Source organism: Brachyhypopomus gauderio, chromosome 20 (assembly GCF_052324685.1).
Source record: "Brachyhypopomus gauderio isolate BG-103 chromosome 20, BGAUD_0.2, whole genome shotgun sequence".
NCBI classification, from domain to species: domain Eukaryota; kingdom Metazoa; phylum Chordata; class Actinopteri; order Gymnotiformes; family Hypopomidae; genus Brachyhypopomus; species Brachyhypopomus gauderio.
In genome coordinates this window covers 10,016,917-10,036,916 of record NC_135230.1, presented here as the reverse complement: position 1 = coordinate 10,036,916, position 20,000 = coordinate 10,016,917, and the positions used below count along the sequence as shown (strand labels likewise).

The 20,000-nt window shown below is 46.5% G+C and overlaps 2 protein-coding genes across 6 annotated transcripts in view; both read right to left on the bottom strand.

Annotated features, from left to right (window-relative positions):
- The window catches only part of arhgef7b (Rho guanine nucleotide exchange factor (GEF) 7b), a 25,395-nt gene extending 10,436 nt beyond the window's left edge, over positions 1-14,959 (bottom strand). Inside the window, exons 1-7 of one of the 2 annotated variants that reach the window (XM_076982531.1) lie at positions 14,623-14,959; positions 12,044-12,127; positions 6,894-6,978; positions 6,544-6,677; positions 5,944-6,145; positions 4,627-4,715; positions 265-359 (exon numbers count right to left, since the gene is read on the bottom strand). In XM_076982531.1, coding sequence (XP_076838646.1) covers positions 265-359; positions 4,627-4,715; positions 5,944-6,145; positions 6,544-6,677; positions 6,894-6,978; positions 12,044-12,127; positions 14,623-14,787 — 854 coding nt within the window. In that variant the 5' untranslated portion in view covers positions 14,788-14,959. The remainder of the gene's footprint in view (positions 1-264; positions 360-4,626; positions 4,716-5,943; positions 6,146-6,543; positions 6,678-6,893; positions 6,979-12,043; positions 12,128-14,622) is intronic. The other variant, XM_076982532.1, reaches the window with a different exon arrangement.
- A 1,065-nt stretch (positions 14,960-16,024) lies between these two features.
- Positions 16,025-20,000, bottom strand: part of eif5b (eukaryotic translation initiation factor 5B) — a 17,771-nt gene continuing 13,795 nt past the window's right edge. For all 4 annotated transcript variants that reach the window (XM_076982616.1, XM_076982618.1, XM_076982617.1 and 1 more), the window contains exons 17-24: positions 19,743-19,904; positions 19,507-19,638; positions 18,509-18,640; positions 18,279-18,355; positions 18,021-18,185; positions 17,657-17,795; positions 17,385-17,546; positions 16,025-17,172 (exon numbers count right to left, since the gene is read on the bottom strand). In XM_076982616.1, coding sequence (XP_076838731.1) covers positions 17,065-17,172; positions 17,385-17,546; positions 17,657-17,795; positions 18,021-18,185; positions 18,279-18,355; positions 18,509-18,640; positions 19,507-19,638; positions 19,743-19,904 — 1,077 coding nt within the window. In that variant the 3' untranslated portion in view covers positions 16,025-17,064. The remainder of the gene's footprint in view (positions 17,173-17,384; positions 17,547-17,656; positions 17,796-18,020; positions 18,186-18,278; positions 18,356-18,508; positions 18,641-19,506; positions 19,639-19,742; positions 19,905-20,000) is intronic.

Sequence of the window (20,000 nt, the reverse complement as noted above, 5' to 3'; positions counted from 1 at the left end):
TTCCAGTCAAGAAGTGAATACCAGCCACTGCATCTGTAGCAGCTGCTTGTCGGGGGCCCCGTGGTGGGGGAGTGGGGGCTTGTGGGGGTTTGTGAGGTATTGTGAGGGATTGTGAGGGATTGTGGGGGATTGTGGGGGATTGTGGGGGTTTGTGAGGTATTGTAAGGGATTGTGAGGGATTGTGGGGGATTGTGGGAGAGTGGGGGCTTGTGAGGTATTGTGAGGGATTGTGGGGGTTTGCGAGGGATTGTGGGGGAGTGGTACCTGTCTGTGGGCTGCAGCAGTCTCAGGTACACACTCAGCAGAGTCTGCAGCTCTTTACAGTACTCAGTTTCCTTCTGCACAATGTTCTGGAGGACCTACAGAGATCACACAAGAAAGAGAGGACATTTCACACACGCACAAGAAAGAGAGGACATTTCACACGCAAGAAGGAGAGGACATTTTACAAAACCCAGACACACTAGCACGGGCACGCAGGCACTCGCACATAGTGCGTTAACACACGTATAACGCCAGGCAGGGGCAGTAAATGGCTAGCACTGTCCTCACGGAGAGAGAGAGAGAGAGAGAGAGAGAGAGAGAGAGAGGATGGAGGTCAGAGCAGGCAGGGCAGTATATCTAAACATGGTGGCATCTTTTATTTGTTTTGGCCTCGATATAAAATTAAGCAGCGTCCTAGCAACTGTGATTAATGAGATACTATCACAGTATTCCCGGGGAGCTGATTTTTGGCTAGTATCTCATCAGACCCACACACCCCAACATTCCTTAATGCCGGCCCTTGTGAAACGCACAAAATTTGCCTAGGAATTATTACACAACAGGAAATCAAACATTCACTTATTAAACATGTGAACCACACTGAAGTCTGTATACGTTGTGTCATTGCACACACTCTCTGGCCAAATCACAATACAGAGACGACCCCTACAGCGACTACAATACACAGAGACGACCCCTACAGCGCCTACAATACACAGAGACGACCCCCACAGCGCCTACAATACACAGAGACGACCCCTACAGCGCCTACAATACACAGAGACGACCCCTACAGCGCCTACAATACACAGAGACGACCCCCACAGCGCCTACAATACACAGAGACGACCCCCACAGCGCCTACAATACACAGAGACGACCCCCACAGAGCCTACAATACACAGAGACGACCCCCACAGAGCCTACAATACACAGAGACGACCCCCACAGAGCCTACAATACACAGAGACGACCCCCACAGAGCCTACAATACACAGAGACGACCCCCACAGCGCCTACAATACACAGAGACGACCCCTACAGCGCCTACAATACACAGAGACGACCCCTACAGCGCCTACAATACACAGAGACGACCCCCACAGCGCCTACAATACACAGAGACGACCCCCACAGCGCCTACAATACAGAGACGACCCCCACAGCGCCTACAATACACAGAGACGACCCCTACAGCGCCTACAATACACAGAGACGACCCCTACAGCGCCTACAATACACAGAGACGACCCCCACAGCGCCTACAATACACAGAGACGACCCCCACAGCGCCTACAATACACAGAGACGACCCCTACAGCGCCTACAATACACAGAGACGACCCCTACAGCGCCTACAATACACAGAGACGACCCCTACAGCGCCTACAATACACAGAGACGACCCCTACAGCGCCTACAATACACAGAGACGACCCCCACAGCGCCTACAATACACAGAGACGACCCCCACAGCGCCTACAATACACAGAGACGACCCCCACAGCGCCTACAATACACAGAGACGACCCCCACAGCGCCTACAATACACAGAGACGACCCCCACAGCGCCTACAATACACAGAGACGACCCCTACAGCGCCTACAATACACAGAGACGACCCCCACAGCGCCTACAATACACAGAGACGACCCCTACAGCGCCTACAATACACAGAGACGACCCCCACAGCGCCTACAATACACAGAGACGACCCCCACAGCGCCTACAATACACAGAGACGACCCCCACAGCGCCTACAATACACAGAGACGACCCCTACAGCGCCTACAATACACAGAGACGACCCCCACAGCGCCTACAATACACAGAGACGACCCCCACAGCGCCTACAATACACAGAGACGACCCCCACAGCGCCTACAATACACAGAGACGACCCCCACAGCGCCTACAATACACAGAGACGACCCCCACAGCGACTACAATACACAGAGACGACCCCCACAGCGCCGACAATACACAGAGACGACCCCCACAGCGCCGACAATACACAGACGACCCCTACAGCGTCTACAATACAGAGACATACCCCCACAGCGCCTACAATACACAGAGACGACCCCCACAGCGCCTACAATACACAGAGACGACCCCCACAGCGCCTACAATACACAGAGACGACCCCCACAGCGCCTACAATACACAGAGACGACCCCCACAGCGCCTACAATACACAGAGACGACCCCCACAGCGACTACAATACACAGAGACGACCCCTACAGCGACTACAATACACAGATTACCCCTACAGACTGAAAACATTTCAGAAGTTTATTGCTGAAACGAACACGTGTAATCAGAGGTGTCAAGTAATGAAGTACAAATACTTCGTTACCTTACTTAAGTAGAAATTTTGGTTATTTATACTTTTTACTTCTACTCCTTACATTTTCACACCATTATCTGTACTTTCTACTCCTTATATTTAAAAAATAGCCTAGTTACTGCTATTTCATTTCGATTTGTTTTCATTCCGGCGTGTCATCGTTTAAAAAAAACCCTATCCTACCCTATACCCCTATCGCGCCATCCGGATAGAGTGAATTTGATTGTGGTTGGATGAGAAGTATAAACATGTAATATTCCGACACCCTATTGGTTTGTACGTGATCCATCACACGTCACGTCACACTCCAGCGAGGACGTAGCAGACGTATGTAGCCTAGTATAAAGATGTCCGTGGCAGAGACTCAAGAGAATTCGAGCGAAGTGTCCCAACTAAGCACCAGCCAGGAAGACCAACTAACCCTTGTACTAAAGTACTTTCATTTTCAATGGGCATATGTGCCCATTTTTCAACATTATAATGTTATATTAAAATGTTAGTCATTATGGCTTTTAGAAGAATGGGGTTTTTGGGGAGGTGGGCTGGTGCACTACAGACCCCTGTGGTGCGACCTAAGCTTTTGTCCTTAATGGCTTTTTTTTCCCTTACATTACTTTTACTTTTATACTTAAAGTAGTTTTGAAAGCAGTACTTTTACACTTTTACTTGAGTAAAAAGCTTGTGTTGATACTTTAACTTCTACAGAAGTATTTTTAAACCCTAGTAATGAATGTGAATACTTCTGACACCTTTACATGTAATGGAATTCCTCCCTTATCTTGGTCTGAGGTGAGAGACAGCTCTCCAGGGCAGCCCATCACCAACCATCTCCTGCTACGAGCACATTTCAGAGTGACATCAGAGATGTGACATCACTTGAAAGCCCTCATCAACATCTCTCTGTTCTGACTGTATGTACATGGATACATACGTGCTTTGCGGCTAATTCTCAAATCTGCCACACACACACAGTAATGGGTCCGAGGCGTCAGCGAGACAGAAACGATGACCTACATTACAGTACCAAAAAAGACTAAAACAAAGTTAACCTCAGCCAAACACACACACACACACACACACACACACACACACAACCAAGCTAATAAAAGTGCAGAAAGGAACTACATCCAGAAAATAACATGAGTGATATTCTTCTGAAGACACTTTCCTAAGACACAGTTCAGCTCGTCTGTCTTGAGTAAGATATTGGAAGCTTCTTACAAGACAACCAGACTGTACGTCTCCCATCACGAGACAGCGCTCAGACAGCACGTCCCGGTCAGGAGTGCCGACGTGGCCTTTCAGCGCAATAAATGTCAAACTACGCAATCACACGTCAAGCTACACGCCACTCGTAGTTTTAAAAAACCATCGTCGCTACTAATTGGCATTCCTCAACGCCGTTCAACCAAGCGCGCAAGCAACACACACAGGGATCACCGCCTTGGCTATGTTGACCCCGGGGCTCCCGCTCCGTCTGTCCGGACGCAGCGTGGGCTTGGACGTGGATTTACGGGCTAACGCGTTCGGATGTGCTCCCAGCGGTTAGAGAGCACGGCGGCCCACGGCACCTCATGTCCTCTGAGACAAGGCTCCAGACAAAGGCTGTTCCAATCCCAGAGTATCCACACACACACTTCTACATACACACCTGACCAGTAACCTTCTCATACATTACTGCCTCACCAGAGCTCGTACCCATCATATGCAGTATTTATTTCAGGAAGCTCCGTGTGCCATGGGAGTGGGATACAACACATCACATGTATCCTTCTTTCTCCCTCTCTCTCCCTCACAAACCTCCACAACAGACAATTCTCACACAGACACACACCTGATACACACACAGGCACCACACACACACGCACCTCTCCCAGCTGAAGTTCTCAGCATGATAATGTCAGCTGATATGTCATTCCTCGTTCCTCATTATGACTAATGAGGTCATTCTCAGAGCAGCGGTGAAAGCTTGTTTGTCGCCCGCCTCACTTAAAGCCTCCTGGCTCTTACCGCGTTATAGTAGGTGTTGCTGACGGAAGTGGCCTCAACCCCTTTAGGTGGGCTCTTCAGGGTCCCGGACTTGGGCGAGATGGGTTTGTCTGTGAGACAAAGACAGGCGAGAAGGAGACAAACACAAGGGTCACTCTTATGGGAGCTTCAGGCAGAGACTGAGCTGAAGAAAAAACGTTAAAGAGGTCCCTTCAGAGGGATCCATCTCCCAGAATGCACCTCCTTCACCATGGTAACCAGAAGGTTAGACCAGGGAGAAAGGTGAGGCAGGGTGCTTGTTTTACGAGACACGTTAGACACCGTTTGTTGTGTAGAGTGGAGATTTCCTTGAGTAATGCGGGCGGAGAAGATAAGGGAGAGCTTAGAGGCAAGACCCAGAAACTCTGAAGGGTTGGCAGAAAGGTCCCTCAGTGCCTTGTTTCTCATCAGGCTTGTTACTGTAAGGATCTGCTGCAGCAATAATACGAAACTCACTTGGCCTAAACTCACTCGCTTCCCCATATGTGGAGGTGTAACGAGTCCGAATGTCACGCAGCTGCGTTAACAAAGCGAAGGCCCAGTGGTGTCGTGCCATATTTAGTACCGGGGGGGGGGGGGGGGGCAGCTGTGGAGCTTCCTGCCTTTGTTTGTGGATGGAGCTTCCTTCCTAAGCGGGATGGGGTGCGCAGGCTGTGATGTGGCCCCAAAGAATCCCTCCGTTCAGCCGGGGGCGGTGCGGAGATGGGAAGACTCTGAGGCAGGCAGAGAGCAGGGGCAGGCAGGGGGCGCTGGAGAGCACGTGGAGAATGAAAACGACAGACATGGAGGAGGGGACCCCCTCCCACGGCCCCGCAGCTCCGTGCTGCCACTGAACGTGCGGGCTTCGGCGCATTTCTGCTTTAATCGCCCTTTTTACGGCTCACGTCACCCGGCGGGAGGTTTATGAGGCTGACTCATGAAAGCCGCGGACTCTCGGCAAACCCTCCGCTCTTTGAGTGCCGCAGAGGGACGGCGTTCGAGGCTGCATAAAACTCCAGGTGTTTCTTAACAATCTCAGCCTGCAACGGTCCAATCACAAATTGCGCCAGGTGGGATTTTAGCACCACGAACAACAGAGGTTTTAAAATGAAGAACGACGTACAGACAGCGAAGGTACCGCCCTCCAAGACCTGTAATGAGCTCAGAGGTAGTTGGGGGGGGCCCTGGTTTGGGGACTTTAAATGATGAAGAAGAAACGGTGCAATAATGCTGGTTAGCTCATTTGCATATCATTTGCATATCATTTGCATCCCCCCACCCCCCATGGCCGCCTCCTACACTCCCGTGGTCGATGCTCACCGCTGCCTTTGACCTCCCGCACGTAGTTGCTGGGGAACCAGCCGGTCCTGCCGTTGAGCGAGCCCTCCCACCATCCTCCCTCCTCCTGCCGGGTCACCTGGATGATGTCGCCCTTGTTGAAGCACAGCTCGTCCTCGTTGTTCTGCTGGAAGTTAAAGCGGGCCTTCACCAGCAGCTGGGCCGCACTGGTCTCAGACATGTCCTGAAATGGGGGGGGGGGGGGGGGGGGGGGGGGAGCTTCAGTTCAAACAGCAGCTTAATAACCATCATGACTTCACAAAAATACTGACAAGACAAACAGAACCAATCTTACACCTTTTACTTCTTACTGGTTCCATTGTCCCCTACACAGTAGTTTATCTTCAGTTAGTACTAGTTTTAGCTGATTTTAGTAATTACCAGAATTAATTGGTGACTGATTTAAGAACTAGGAACCAGTACCATTTTTGCTAGTTTTCGATCTGACTGAAAATGTTTTAAAAGTTAATATTTGCTTTAGTACTGACCAGAATGTCAGATTGATTTTTGTGCTGCTAATTCTGCAGTGCTGGTTTGTGTTTGTATTCTCTAAAGAGGTTCTGTGCTGGGTTAAGCACTCACCAGACTGCGGTAGAGGTTGTGCAGTGGTCTGGGTGCTCGGCCGTGAGCGGGATGACAGGTGAGGGAGTCAAACGACTTGATCCTCAGCGTGGAGGAGTGCCGTGCACATACGGAGTCACTGCCCACGCCGATCTCTACACACACACAGGCATGGACACAGGTATGGATATATACAAGTGCCCTGAAAACACACAATACAAACTGAGAACAATACATCAGTAATAACAGAATTCCTGCTCTCCGTGTGCAGACACGCTCACTCACAACTGACTCCCCGTCCACACCACGCCCAGTCCCCACCCACACCCCATCTGTGCCCCACACACTACCCACCAACGCCCAGTCCTTACCTGCAGTAGCTTTGTTGAGCGCAACCAAGCAATTCAGCACCTTGGTGAAGTTCTGGCCCTGATACAGATCATCAGCCTCAAATGTCTGCACACAGGGGGAATCAAACACAACTCCTTAATAAATAAACAAATAAATAAGCAAACAACAATGGATTGAAATGCTCCACACACCCCACCCCCCTCCTGACAAACCAGACAAACTGAAAACCCTCAAGTGAAAATCTACAATTCACAAGACAAAAGACTCAACTCGCATTAGAAGGACTTTATTTTATGAAACTAATGGCATCTGGGCTGTACTTTCATCTAAAGGTCAAATAGAGGACACAACCAATTAAAAGTGTTTGATCAACACCGGTCACAAGTACCATTAGTTCCCCTTAGGTGAAATAAGCGTTACAGCATGGAGGCCCCACATCTCTGAGCAGGGAGAGCTCAGAGAGCAGTTCTGAGATCAGTTAAGGTGCTCTGCCCTTCATAGTTCAGACTGGAACAGAGGCAGACGAACAGTGATCCAGGAGCAGGTCTGTATGAGAATGTGAAATAATACAGGAGGACCACCTCTCTAGCGTGCAACTGGCCACGTCAATACGGCTCACAGTGCAATCATCCCACCACACATCATGTGGTGCTAACCCATAGCAGCCTGAGCTTCCGTGGCAATACTAACGAAACGTCGCATTGAGACTACAAGCAAGACAGTGGAACAAACTGAAAAGACCCCCAAGGAAATCTCTCAATAATTCAGCATTCTCAGCCAACTCCATCTATCCATCTTAAGAAAGATGGAAGGAAGAAGGTGTTTGTAGTTTTGATGAGGTGAACTATGAGAAGCACGCAGGACCACGTTTCACTTTCATCTTGTCAACTGCAGTTGCATTTTAAGGATGATCGAGCTATATTTTGGCATACAAACAATAAATTAAGATCATAACTGGGTATCTGTAAATAAACATATGTGAAAAATATAGAATAAATATATAAATATTAGTGGTGGGCCGTTATTGGCGTTAGATAACATGATACTCTTTATCGGGCGATATAAAAATTATCACCATTAATCTATTCTTAAAGTTGGGTTGGGAACAGGGTCAAAATGGGTAAGCAAACTATGATGACTTTCACCTTGATAGTTTAGCTCGGGTGTATTCCTAACCAAATTGCACAGTAGGGGGCGAGAACGAGTTTTCAAACCTGTGAATTACAGACTACCACAACAAATCGTACGTGTGTTTACATGGATGCAGCCACGAAGCCGCCAGGTTTGCTTCATGGAAAATTCATTTTTAAGAAGCTTCCTAATTGTCAAGACGAAAGTTGTTTGCAGCTTATGCAACGCGGAATTAGTTTATTGTAGGCGTTCTACCAGTCTGAAGTACCATTTAAACGCAAAGCACCCGTTTGCTAATGCTGCTGACGCTGGGTCAAGCACTGATGCAGCCCAGGGGAAGAGTCACCACCGACGAAAACAGGTTAAATGTACTAAATGTTGGCTTACATTTCAAATCTCATGTTTAGCTGAATAAACATGTTATCAACTCCTTTTAAATGTACAGTATGTAGGCTTACAAATTCATGTTTGAACTGAATATGCCTTCTTAAAGTATGTAGGCATACAGTACTATTTTCATGTTTAACTGAATAAACCGTTGAACACGTAGCCTACATTTTATTGAGCATGTTTTTTTTCTTCAAGTATCAAAGTAGAACAGCTTTCTCAAGCAGTCATTGATGCATTTTGGAAACAGGAGATGAGGCCCTGGTCTAATGCACCCTCTGTATTAAGAAACCCTATCTCAAAGACTGACTTTTACTTATTACTTGGGTAGCACGCATATTCTGAATGAGCCATTTTAATCTAGATTAATTTCAAGATTTCAGTGAGATTAATCTAGATTTTAAAAATGTATCTATGCCCACCCCTATGCCCCCTTGGGTTACGTCAGTCCCGAGTTACGATGTTTCATGGTTACGACACATCTCCCATTTACTGTTTCGACTTAAGTGGTTTTGTATCATAAACGTCGTAACGCGAAGTTCGTGTTTGGTGTGCGCGGCGGAAGAATACACGGTTACGTGGTTAATAATTACTGTGTTAGGATAGGATAAGTGCTTACAGTATGTTATTTACGTACAGTATGTACGTATGTTCTGACTTACACCGAAAATCGGTTTACGATGCGATGTAGAAACGGATCAATATGTTGGAGAACCCCTGTTTGTATATATATATATACACACACACACACACACACAATATATATAAATTAATTTAATTAATTTAGACAAACACACACACGCCAAGTGAATGCTTGCACTGCATATGCAAACATAGCACCAGCATGCAAAGGATCAAACAGAGACAGTCATTTTCACACACACAAACACCCACACCCACACCACGCACGCATGCATGCACCATACTTCACAACAGTACCTAGTGTGAAAAATACCTAAAAACTACATTTGTCATACACACATTCACACACCTTGCGTATAGCACAATAAGTCTGGGTGAGATGATGGATCTCAGAATAGAGCAGAAACAGATGGGAGAACAGACTACAAACCAAGTGTTTCTTCGTCACACATTTTATTATTACTTAATTGTCACTCTTCACCCTGGGATCTGCCAGCTTCGCCTGATAGAGTGAGAGAATGTCTGTGCGTGCACACGTGTGTGTGTGTGTGTGTGTGTGTGTGTGTCTTTTCCAACTCTAGCTTCCCTGCTGTCCTTCGGAACTCTCACTGAGCCATCTGGGCAGATCTGGCCAGCTCACTGCAGTCTGTCCTGGCTACACGAGACTCCCTGAATCACTGGTCTGGCATCAGCCCTTACTGAAGCCATATCATCGCAGCACAAGATGCCCCGTTAGCAGTTGGGATCACAGTAGCTCTGATTCAAATGAGCTGAGTGTTAGTACATCAGAGGAGTCAGACTCACAAACCATATTCTCTAAAAGAAAGAAAACAAACCAACCTGAACCCTCTCTGACCCAAATATAGTACATTCATGTACACATGTTAACATTAGGATAACAATCACGGTTAATTGTATCCACTGTCCAATACTGTGAGATAGAAACTCAGCATAATTAGCATCTCATCCAGCCTGAGTTTCACCCTAAACAATGGGATCAGAGAAGGCCAAGCAAGTAGCACCATTTTGTGGTATGAACCAAATTTTATCAAGGACATTGGCCTATATCTCTCTTGTTTATTTTTGTCATGTCATTTTATTTAAATTAGGCATTATAATGTTTTAGTGTCATTGTGATTTCACCCATTGTGATGTCACCCTCATTGTGATGTCACCCAATTTTTCCCAGTTCCCACCTCCTGCTTGTTTGCTGTATTTGAGACCTCAACAAAAAGAGGTGTGCATGAGGAGAAGTGTTGCCTTCTGGGCTGACAGTTCCTAAGGTGCTATATTCAGAGACAGCCCATATCCTGACTTCTGGGCAACCAGAAGCGGTGCTGCACTGTCTGGATGAGACACAACATGCACAACCAATCACGATTTCTAGTGGGAGAGGCGCATCTCATTGGCAGCTACTGCCAACATCACCAAATCAGGTCGGCCTTAGACCTGTAGATTCAGACTCTCCCATTAAGGCCCCTGGGCTCGCTCTGTGGATTTGAATTTTGTAGCGGGTGCTTGCCAACTTATGACGGATTTCAAACCGCCAATCAGCTCCAACTCCCACCAGGAGGGGACATCCATCCAGTTCAGTGCAATTAAGAGTGACGGACGTGGCTGTCCATGGCATGCCCTGAGGTTTGCTGATGACAGCTTTCAGCTTAGTGACACATGGGACGACCCCTGGACACACAGCATGCTCACCAGAAAAGAGAATGTGACCCGTTACAAGATGATTGATCTGTCAGTGCTGGTGCTTCGCTTAACCTTTAATTATTTTTGCCTTCTGTCTTTTCTTGTTCCTTCTCTAGATGGGTAGAAAATGGAATCAACCCCATGAGAACACCGAAAGTCCCATATACATCAACCCGCTTTCCTTTTAAAATCAAAACATTATTAGACTGGCCAATAGAGAGAACCCCCCCCCCCCCCCCAATCTCTTTCACTCTCCCTGACACTTTGAATCTGACTGCACCATCCATAATCTACCACAGACTGTGTCGACACTGTAACAGAATAACCTTTATGTCCATCCTCAAAGAGGGACGCTGTTTGCCCCACTTGATATCTACTTCAGCCACGCCCACCAACACCCCCCCCCCCCAAATCCTCCCTGGAGAACCGCTCACTGGGTCGGAGTGTGTCGATGTCAAAGCCAGTAAATGAACTGCATGATAGGCCCATTCAGAGACACTGCTCTATTAGCCACAATAGAGGGTTTGTCCGAGGCTCGCTGTGGGCCACGTCTGCATACAAAGACTCGTCCAGCACAGAACCAGAGACAGCCATTACTGAAAAGATGGCTAATGTATTCTGCAGTGCTCCATTACATTACGCACTGGCACTCATCAACGAGAGCACGGAGTAAAATTGGCTGGGTTCTTAATTGGTTATTAATTTACCCCTAAAAGTTCCCCCATCACATGATGCTGAGATACCTTCAGATCACAGGGAGACCCACCCAACACACCTATAAAATCACAGATGTGGTGGGAACACCTATTTCAAACTCACCAAGACATATTACAACCTGCCTAATGAAACCAGCCTGTACAGGCATGGACACAAATAACCCATCAGTGAAGAAGAAAAAAAAACATGATTATATCAGAGCAAGAATATGCGAATGACGGGGAAACCATCGAACTTCCAACTCGATGTATATAAATAACATGGATGGGTGGATGTTGCAATCGAAAACAAAACACTGTAGCAGGAAACAATATAAGTTTAACATGAATCGTTACTCTTCTCTTCATCTAGCCTACGGCACTACCTGACATTACGTGCAGGGTGGTTTATTTCAGTCTCTCAAGGATTAGCCCAACCTTACTCCTCCCAATCCCCGCTGTGCGCCAGTCTGGCCATCCGATTTGCCTTTAGGCTACGATACCAGCAACAAACTGACACAGATGTATTTACAAAATGACAAATCACCGTGCAAACGATGCGAAACGAACCCGTAAGGGGCACAAGTCCGGCCGGAAAGATGAAGTGACATGGTGCTCACCTCCACGCGATACAAACCACAGCCTTTCACGAACTCCCTGATATTGCTGAAACACTCGCTGTCGTTCCTCGGTTCCTGAAAGACCTGCGTGCAAAAAAAACATAGAAGGAATGGGCAAACTCTCTGACCCGGAGTTTCAAATACGTTATTCAGCTCATGAGCTGTAGATACAGTTTTACATCTCCCCCTGAAAAAGACACCTATCCAAGTAGGCGTAAGAAAACGGAAGTGACGTGTGATGACGGCACTTCGCGGTGAGTTGAAAGACGTATGTTTACAAACGGATACAGTTGTCTACGTTCAACGAAATATAACCTTAATAATTATCTTCTTTTGTCCAGGAATTTCCCATATATTTGTGTTACATATAAGTATTACATATAATAATATTATATATGTATTATTTTTTAAAATAATATTATTTTGAGTTCCAAAATTATTGCTGTCCATACGTATATATATATATAACCTAGTCCTACGTGTATATATATATATATATATATATATATATATATATATATATATATATATATATATATATAAATATATATATATATATATATATAATACTTTGTATGTGACACAAATATAGGGGAAATTCCTGGACAGAGGAAGATAATTAAGGCAATAATATAAGGTGTATAGAAGAGAAAGGGCATCTTCCTCATTGGAAGTTTGGAAGTAAACCAGTGTTGTCTAACCATGCTCATGGAGGACTGTGTGCAGTGTTCAGTTCCAACCCTAACCTAACACATCTTTAACCTGGATTTGGCCTCAAAATTTAATTCACCAGCTCACCAGCTTTCATCTGGGCTGAAACTTAACACTGGGTGCTCCCATAGAGCAGATCTGGCAACCCTAACACATCCTCTGTGCTTCCAGACTACGGTAGTCCATGTCTTTGTGCTAGAAACACTTCCACTGAGGCAACTCATGGCACCTGCCTTGAGTTAAATCATTCAAAAAAAGCATCCATGCTTTCAAATAACTGTCTGGGAAAGTAATGTACATGAAAGTGTATCAGCACACATCTGCTTCACACGTCACTTTTTAGGTCTCTTCATAAGATGTATAACTACTCGAGTGTTTCTGTGTTTGACAGCATTGACTTACATCGCCATATACTGAAGAAACAGATAAACCTTTTTTATGCTCTGCTGATTTTCTCTTTATTTCTATGTCCCTGCAGCTTCAGGTTAATTCCACACCGAGTATTCAGCCTGGCTTTGCTCAACTACGTCTCTGCAGCCTTCCCTTGTTTAGTGAGCATATCAGCACATCGCTAATTCCATTAGATTCTTTTTCAACTCCACCCGGTTCTTCTTTAAAGGATGAAACGTAGGATCAGTACTAGTCTCAAGAGCTTTGGTAATTGTTATGGTTCCTTCTTCTATTCCAGTTATTGTCACCAAGTGCAGATTACGCAAGTTCTTCCAACTAGAAACTTCATATAAGGCTTATGGAGTGCAGTGAAGTTAAGTGCAGTGAACCCCCACAACATTATTGTTGTTATTTAAATCTGGCTACTGTAACCTAATCATATTAGTATTGGGACACTGCAGGCTAACCTACGTCACTAAAACCAGCTCCACTAGGTATAGGTATGACGTAATTTGACATGGGCTTAATGTAGAAAGTGTTTGCATTTATAATAGTGAAGCAATTACTCTTCATTAAGGGGGGAATTATGGATTAAAAAGCAAGCAGATATTTATCTTCTGATAGATGAGCTCAGTTCAAGTAGGTTGTTAAATTTGAACTTATAACTTCCAATTTTACAAAGGCAACTTTTGATAGTTTCAGTAATAAAGCAATTTTCCTGAAGTACTTTTACTTACACCTACTAATAGCCTAATGACTACTGACTAGTGGCTAGGCAGTTAGAAGCAACACAAGGTGGATATTTAAGATATAAAACGGCCATCCTTTAATCATTCAGTCATCAGAAGGTTATGTATACAGTTTATTTATCTATTTATCAACAAATCAGTAAGTAAACACACGGAGAGCCATCGGCATCTGTACTGTTTCTTTAATTTAGAGGGATTTCTTTCCTCTCTCTGTCTTGCCAATGGCCGCCGTCTCATGGTGATAACCCCAACAAAGATCAGGAGGGTCCAGCATAACGGAGTACCACATCTACTGCCTCTTGAACACATAAATATAGTCCTGCTTTTTAATTCACATTACACACAAATAACATATTAAGCTTCCAAAGCAGGTTTCGTTTTCTAATTTCTATTATCCCTTTTAAAGCAATTAACCTAATTAACCACCTCATGTTAACTTGGGAAGATCTTTTTTTTGTCATTTGGGCAGTTTTAGTGAGGTGACTTTTAGTGTCGCGTGAGCACGAACAGTTTATTGTTTCCCTTCCAGCGAAGCGCCTCGTGCGTTAGAGCGCTGCTGACATCTGCGCGCGCCCATGCCGCTCGTGACAGGACAAAAAGGCTCGTGCCTGACCCACAAACGGTAACGCAGCGAGGCGGCGATGCATTACCGCGGTTAACGCACTGGTTGCGAATGAACAATAAACGTGCATAAGCGCGGTTAGGTGCAGACCATAAGATACGTCTTACTGTAACGACCGAGCCGGGTCGCAGTCTCTCCAGCAGTCTACACAGGACCACCCCATCTTTAAGGGACGACTGCAAAAACCCCTCGGGATCCGATATAGTCTTTTTTGGTGATTCCAGGACACCCAGCGTTATGAGCCATGTAACCGTTTGCTCGGCTGAATTCATGGTTACATTCGTTACAGTCCAAAAGGAATAGTCCACGAAGTCAAAAAGTTGTAGGGATACAGGCTCCTGGTCGTTATGTATTCATGGATATCCTGTTTTGCCTATTTGGGCCAGCGGATGAGCCCTCCTTCTCGTGGTTGATTTGCCTAGATTTGTCTACCGGCTCTGGTTTCGCTCTACGGTTCGCTCTACGGTTTCCCCTTGGCAGGATGTCAACTGACCCCCTCTTCTCTTCTCTGCTGTAACTAAAATCAACACACGGAAATATCGTGACACTGTGGCGGCCGACAGGCTGTGCAAACACACGCCTGTGGGTCACTAACAAGTGTTTTAAATGAAACACATTATTTCATTATTTATTTCAAATAAACGTACCGAGCTCATTCTGTATGGACCAAATGTTTCACCACATGTCGAACCTCAGCAAAACAGAAGCTGAAGTAATTCAGTACGTCTGATCAGTTGTTTTATTAATGTTTTTACCCACCGTGCGTCGGGAAATAACTACAAACACAAAATACCTTTATTAGAACAATTTATGATATTGTTTTCCAAAACGATCCAGCAGTAGCCTATAGGTTTAAAAAATTGTCTTATGGCGCCCCCTACAGGAAGCCAGCGGTGGCACCATATTATGCTGCACACGTGCCCCTCACTTTAATTTAGAGCCCTCGCTTTAGGGGCCCTCTTTCGACTGGATAATGACCACCCAATAGGATTTTTAAATTAACGTAAAAAATTCTCTCTAATCCCACGATGACCCTGAATTTGGGTATAAATAAACAAAGCGCAACATTTTGTTTGCAATGGTAACCTGAGCTAAGTGCTCAAACAAACCAACTAAGATACGGAGTCTTTTAGGTAAATGAAGCCCAACATGGCACTCACGTAATACGAGATAAGATCAGTCACCCGGTCTTTACACTTACATCTAGAATTTATTTGACTGTATTTTAGTTCTATGCCTACCAGATATCTTCGTACGTGAGCACACGGTGCATATTCTCATGTTGCTCACACAGTAAATCATATTCGGAGTACAGGGACGACACCATTACACTTCCTTATAAACAGCATTTTCATATTTGTGCATCATTCACTTTTGCGTGAAGTAATCAAGCCAACAGCTCTGAAACGTAAACGTCAAAATGTATTACTAGGTGAGATGCTTTGGACTTGAATACCTTCTCCATGAAGCCAAGAGTCCACTTTTAGAGAACACACCAAATACGATGTCTATAAATATGCCATCTCTTTATTGTTGCTGATTTAAATCTTTATTTTTATTTTCCTTTACAACTCGTACCCAAGTCAAGGGACACCTTTGACCTAACTCACGCCCTCACGCTCACAGATAACAGGCACAAGGCAGATTCAAGGGTATAGTGGCAAAGGTTTAAAATGGTCTACCTCAACAAATGAGCATAAAAGACCTGCATACCGGAAGCAAGAGGCTGGGAGAAAGAGAGAATCAACAAAAACACAGAAAAGGTGAGACCCCCCCCCCCTCCTCCATGCCGCCTCAAACCCAATTCATTTCCATTCCAGCAGCAAAAACCAGAAGAGAGAAAAACTCAGTAGTTTTTGTTTTTCCTCCCTCGCCCGTGTGCCGTGTTGCCGGCTGCTCCCCTTTCTGGACACGTTTATTCCAGTCCGCTCTCTACAGAGAAGTTTCGGTGGAAAAGGTGGTCATTGATGGTGTGGTTCACGCATGGACCAGGCAGGCACCAAACCACATGACAACACTGGTTAGAATTCACCAGTCAACAGGAACCAATTAGCATTATTCAAATGAGGCCATGCTAATTGATCCCCATTAACTTTTATTCAATGTCGCCGTCTGCACGTGATGTGAAGGGAAACTAAACGGACTGATCAAAAACATCAGGCACGTTTGGAATAGTGCGTACACGTGTTTTCTTTTGTCCAACAGGTCACTGTTAAAACAGTGGTAATAAGGTTCGTTTTCTCACAGAAAAACACTTTTTTTTTCCTTTTTTTTCTTTTTTTTTGTGCTCTCCACCAATCACAGGGAGACAGAGGGAAAGGGGGAGGAGCATGTGCTTCCCTCCAGGGGGAGGAGCATAAGCACACACCCAGTCGTAGCCCCCGTGTGCGTGTGTGTCCTGCAAAAAACTTGGCAACACTTAAGTCCTTGATCACAGATGAACTTGGGAGTGTGCAAAGCATGGTGTGTGTGGTTGTGTGTGTGTGTGTGTGTGTGTATATGAATGGCCATCTTGGGTCGTAGGTCAGTTCAAAAGTCACTGTGTGTGTTCAGATGATTTCAAAAGTTGACTTCAGTTCCATGATGAGCTGCCAGTCCGCCTTCTGCATCTCGTCCCTGAACCAGTTCTTCAGAGCGTCTATGGACTGGCGGGTGATCTGGGGGAAGAGCAGGACCACGTCTTCACGTCAACACAGCGCTGCTACTACTAACACAGTTCCAGGACTTTGCAGACATGTCAACGGCACAGAATGGACCGCTACCCGAAATTATTTAATGTCATCAAGCAGTATTGTAGGCTGGGATTTGGCTGACACGAAAGAAAACATCAACTATTTAAGTTTCATGCGTCATAAGACCGAGCTCTTACCTTGCTAACGATGATGTCCGTTGCTTCAAAGTGTCGGCCAAACATCTTGGGCGACTCCCCAGGAATGGGCTCGATCTTCACACAGATCTCCTGGCCTTTCTTGGCTGTGTCCACCGACTTGTGGTTCACCTCAATGCTGGTCACAATGCCAATGTCTACAAACTGAAGAAAGAGGGAAGCCACCACAGTGGCATCAGGGTCAGACCAGCTGCACAAGTGCAGTGAGGTGTAATTAAAAGCACGTCATGTATCACACACATAAGCACACACACCGCTTTGCTGGGCACACACAGTGGGGTGCCGGTCTTCAGTACTCCTGCTTCTACAGTCACCCCCATGACAATGGGGTCTCTGGAGTTGAAGATGAACTGAGGGAGAATCCTCAGCTTGCAAGGGAACACCGCTATATGCCTAACGGAAGACAAGCAAAGATGGTCGTTATCTCTCTCTCTCACTCCTCTTAATCTCCAAGACTACACATGGATGCCAAAAGCACTCAGCAAGATGACAATTCTGAAATGAGATCATTTAAGTACCCCCCCCCCCCCCCCCCCCCCAGGCTAGGAAGCGAAGCTGTAGTTATCAGCGGGGAGCCACAGAGGCGAACAAACGCGGACACAAACTCCGCCGCCGTACTTGAACTCATCCTGCTTCTGCTTCCTGTAGTCCTCTCTGTACTTGGTGAAGGCGTCGAACAGATGGTAGATGATCTCTGCGCTGAAGACGCGGACGCCCAGGCTGTCGGCCATCTCCTGCGAGTCCCTCTCCACCTTCACGTCGAACGCCAGGATCACCGCGTACCTGGAGAGTGTTCAGGGAGTGCGTTCAGGGTTAACGTCTGAAAAGTGCCCGGCCGCACCGCTAGGCCTATCGAGATGAAGAGAGAATCCTCACTGTGGGTCGTGCTCCAGCATGGTAGACGCCTTCATGACGTCTTTCTTATGCACGGGGCCGATGTTGATGCCAGCGTACTAGAAGAACGGGAGAGGAACGTCGCAGTTACCATCCTTCCATCAGATTGAGATGAAACACTTACAGACGTGGTGGTTGTGGACAAAGGTGTTAGATGCACGTGTGTGTGTGTGTGCATGTTGTGAAGTGTCTTAGCAGGTGGGGTCACCCACAGGCACTTTAGACGTGCGTAAAAACTCCAACAGAGCTTCCAGAGACCCCAGCGTGGAGGCCTGAACGTACACGCCCTTCTCTTCCAGTTTGATGGCGTTCAGTGTCTGCTTCAGCTCACGGACCAGCTCATCCTACACACACACACGTATGGAAAACCATGAAACCCCTAAAACCCTGGGACCTCACATGACATCTATGTATACTACTCTAGTTTGACAGTTGGTGTGCGGGGTAGAGTTAAGACGGAAGTCTCCGGAGGATTTATCTTCCTAAATGTGTCCGGGACTCTGACACAGTCACAATCTTTAAATCTAGGTTGAAAACCCACTTATTTAGTCTAGCGTTTGATAATTAATATCCCCCTTAGATAAAGGTACAGATCCAGGGGTTCATAGACGAAGGGTTTTATGGTAGACTGGGGTGCTGGTGCTGTCGTCCTGTCACTGCTCGTGGTCACTCAAGTTTGTTGACAGTGCAGTGGACGGATGCCATTGTCTCAGAATGCCCCCAAGCCTATGTTACCTTCTGGTTCTGCCTTTTTTAGCTAGGCTGTAATAATTTAACTTAGTGCCGGAGTTGCTGCCCGCCTGCTTGAGGAATAATGAGATGAGGAGAGACAAGCGATCCATCCTGGGCCGGCCACCTCCTGCCTAACCGGATGCCTACACCATGATGGACATTATTACATCTTTTATATTCTGTCTAAATGGACATTATTGCATCTTTTACATTCTGTCTATATTGTTGTTGTTGTCATGGTGACCGGTGTCGGCCAGAGGAGGATGGGTTCCCCCCCCGAGTCTTGGTTCCTCTCAAGGTTTCTTCCTCATGCAAAAAACTAGGGAGTTTTTCCTTGCCACTGTCGCCTTTGGCTTGCTCACTGGGGGCTAGGACTCGGCACTTGTAAAGCTGCTTTGTGACAACAACTGTTGTAAAAAGCGCTATATAAATAAAATTTGATTTGATTGATTTGATTTGAGGACCAATGGGGGCTCACCTTCAGCACGGGGATCTCGTCCTCTTTGTGGGCCACAAGCAGAGGAAGGCCTGCCAGCGTCTTCTCCAGGTCTTTTCCCAGGATCTTCACCCCCTGGGACGTGCACACCTCCTTGTGCTTCTCATACTGATTCTGCACAGACAGGAGGGGAGCGGTGTGTCAATATAAGCCAGTGCCACGGATACCCATTTCTGATTGGCTAACAGGTGTCAAAGGGGTCGGGTGAGGGGGGCAACCTTGACGCGGAGCTCTTTGAGTGGCGGAGGGAGCAGCAGGCCTCTGATCTGAGTGACGATTGGTCCCTCCACGCCTGGCACGATGATGGTCTCCCCCTCCCGCAGACGACCGTTGATCAGGATCACGTCTATCGTGGTGCCCATTCCAGGCAGAGCCTTCACCTGCGGGAACAGGAGGGTGTGACTGGATCCATCTCAGCACAGCACTCCAACAATCCAGTCCAGTCCGGCACAGTCCAGTCCGGCCCAGCCAAGCCC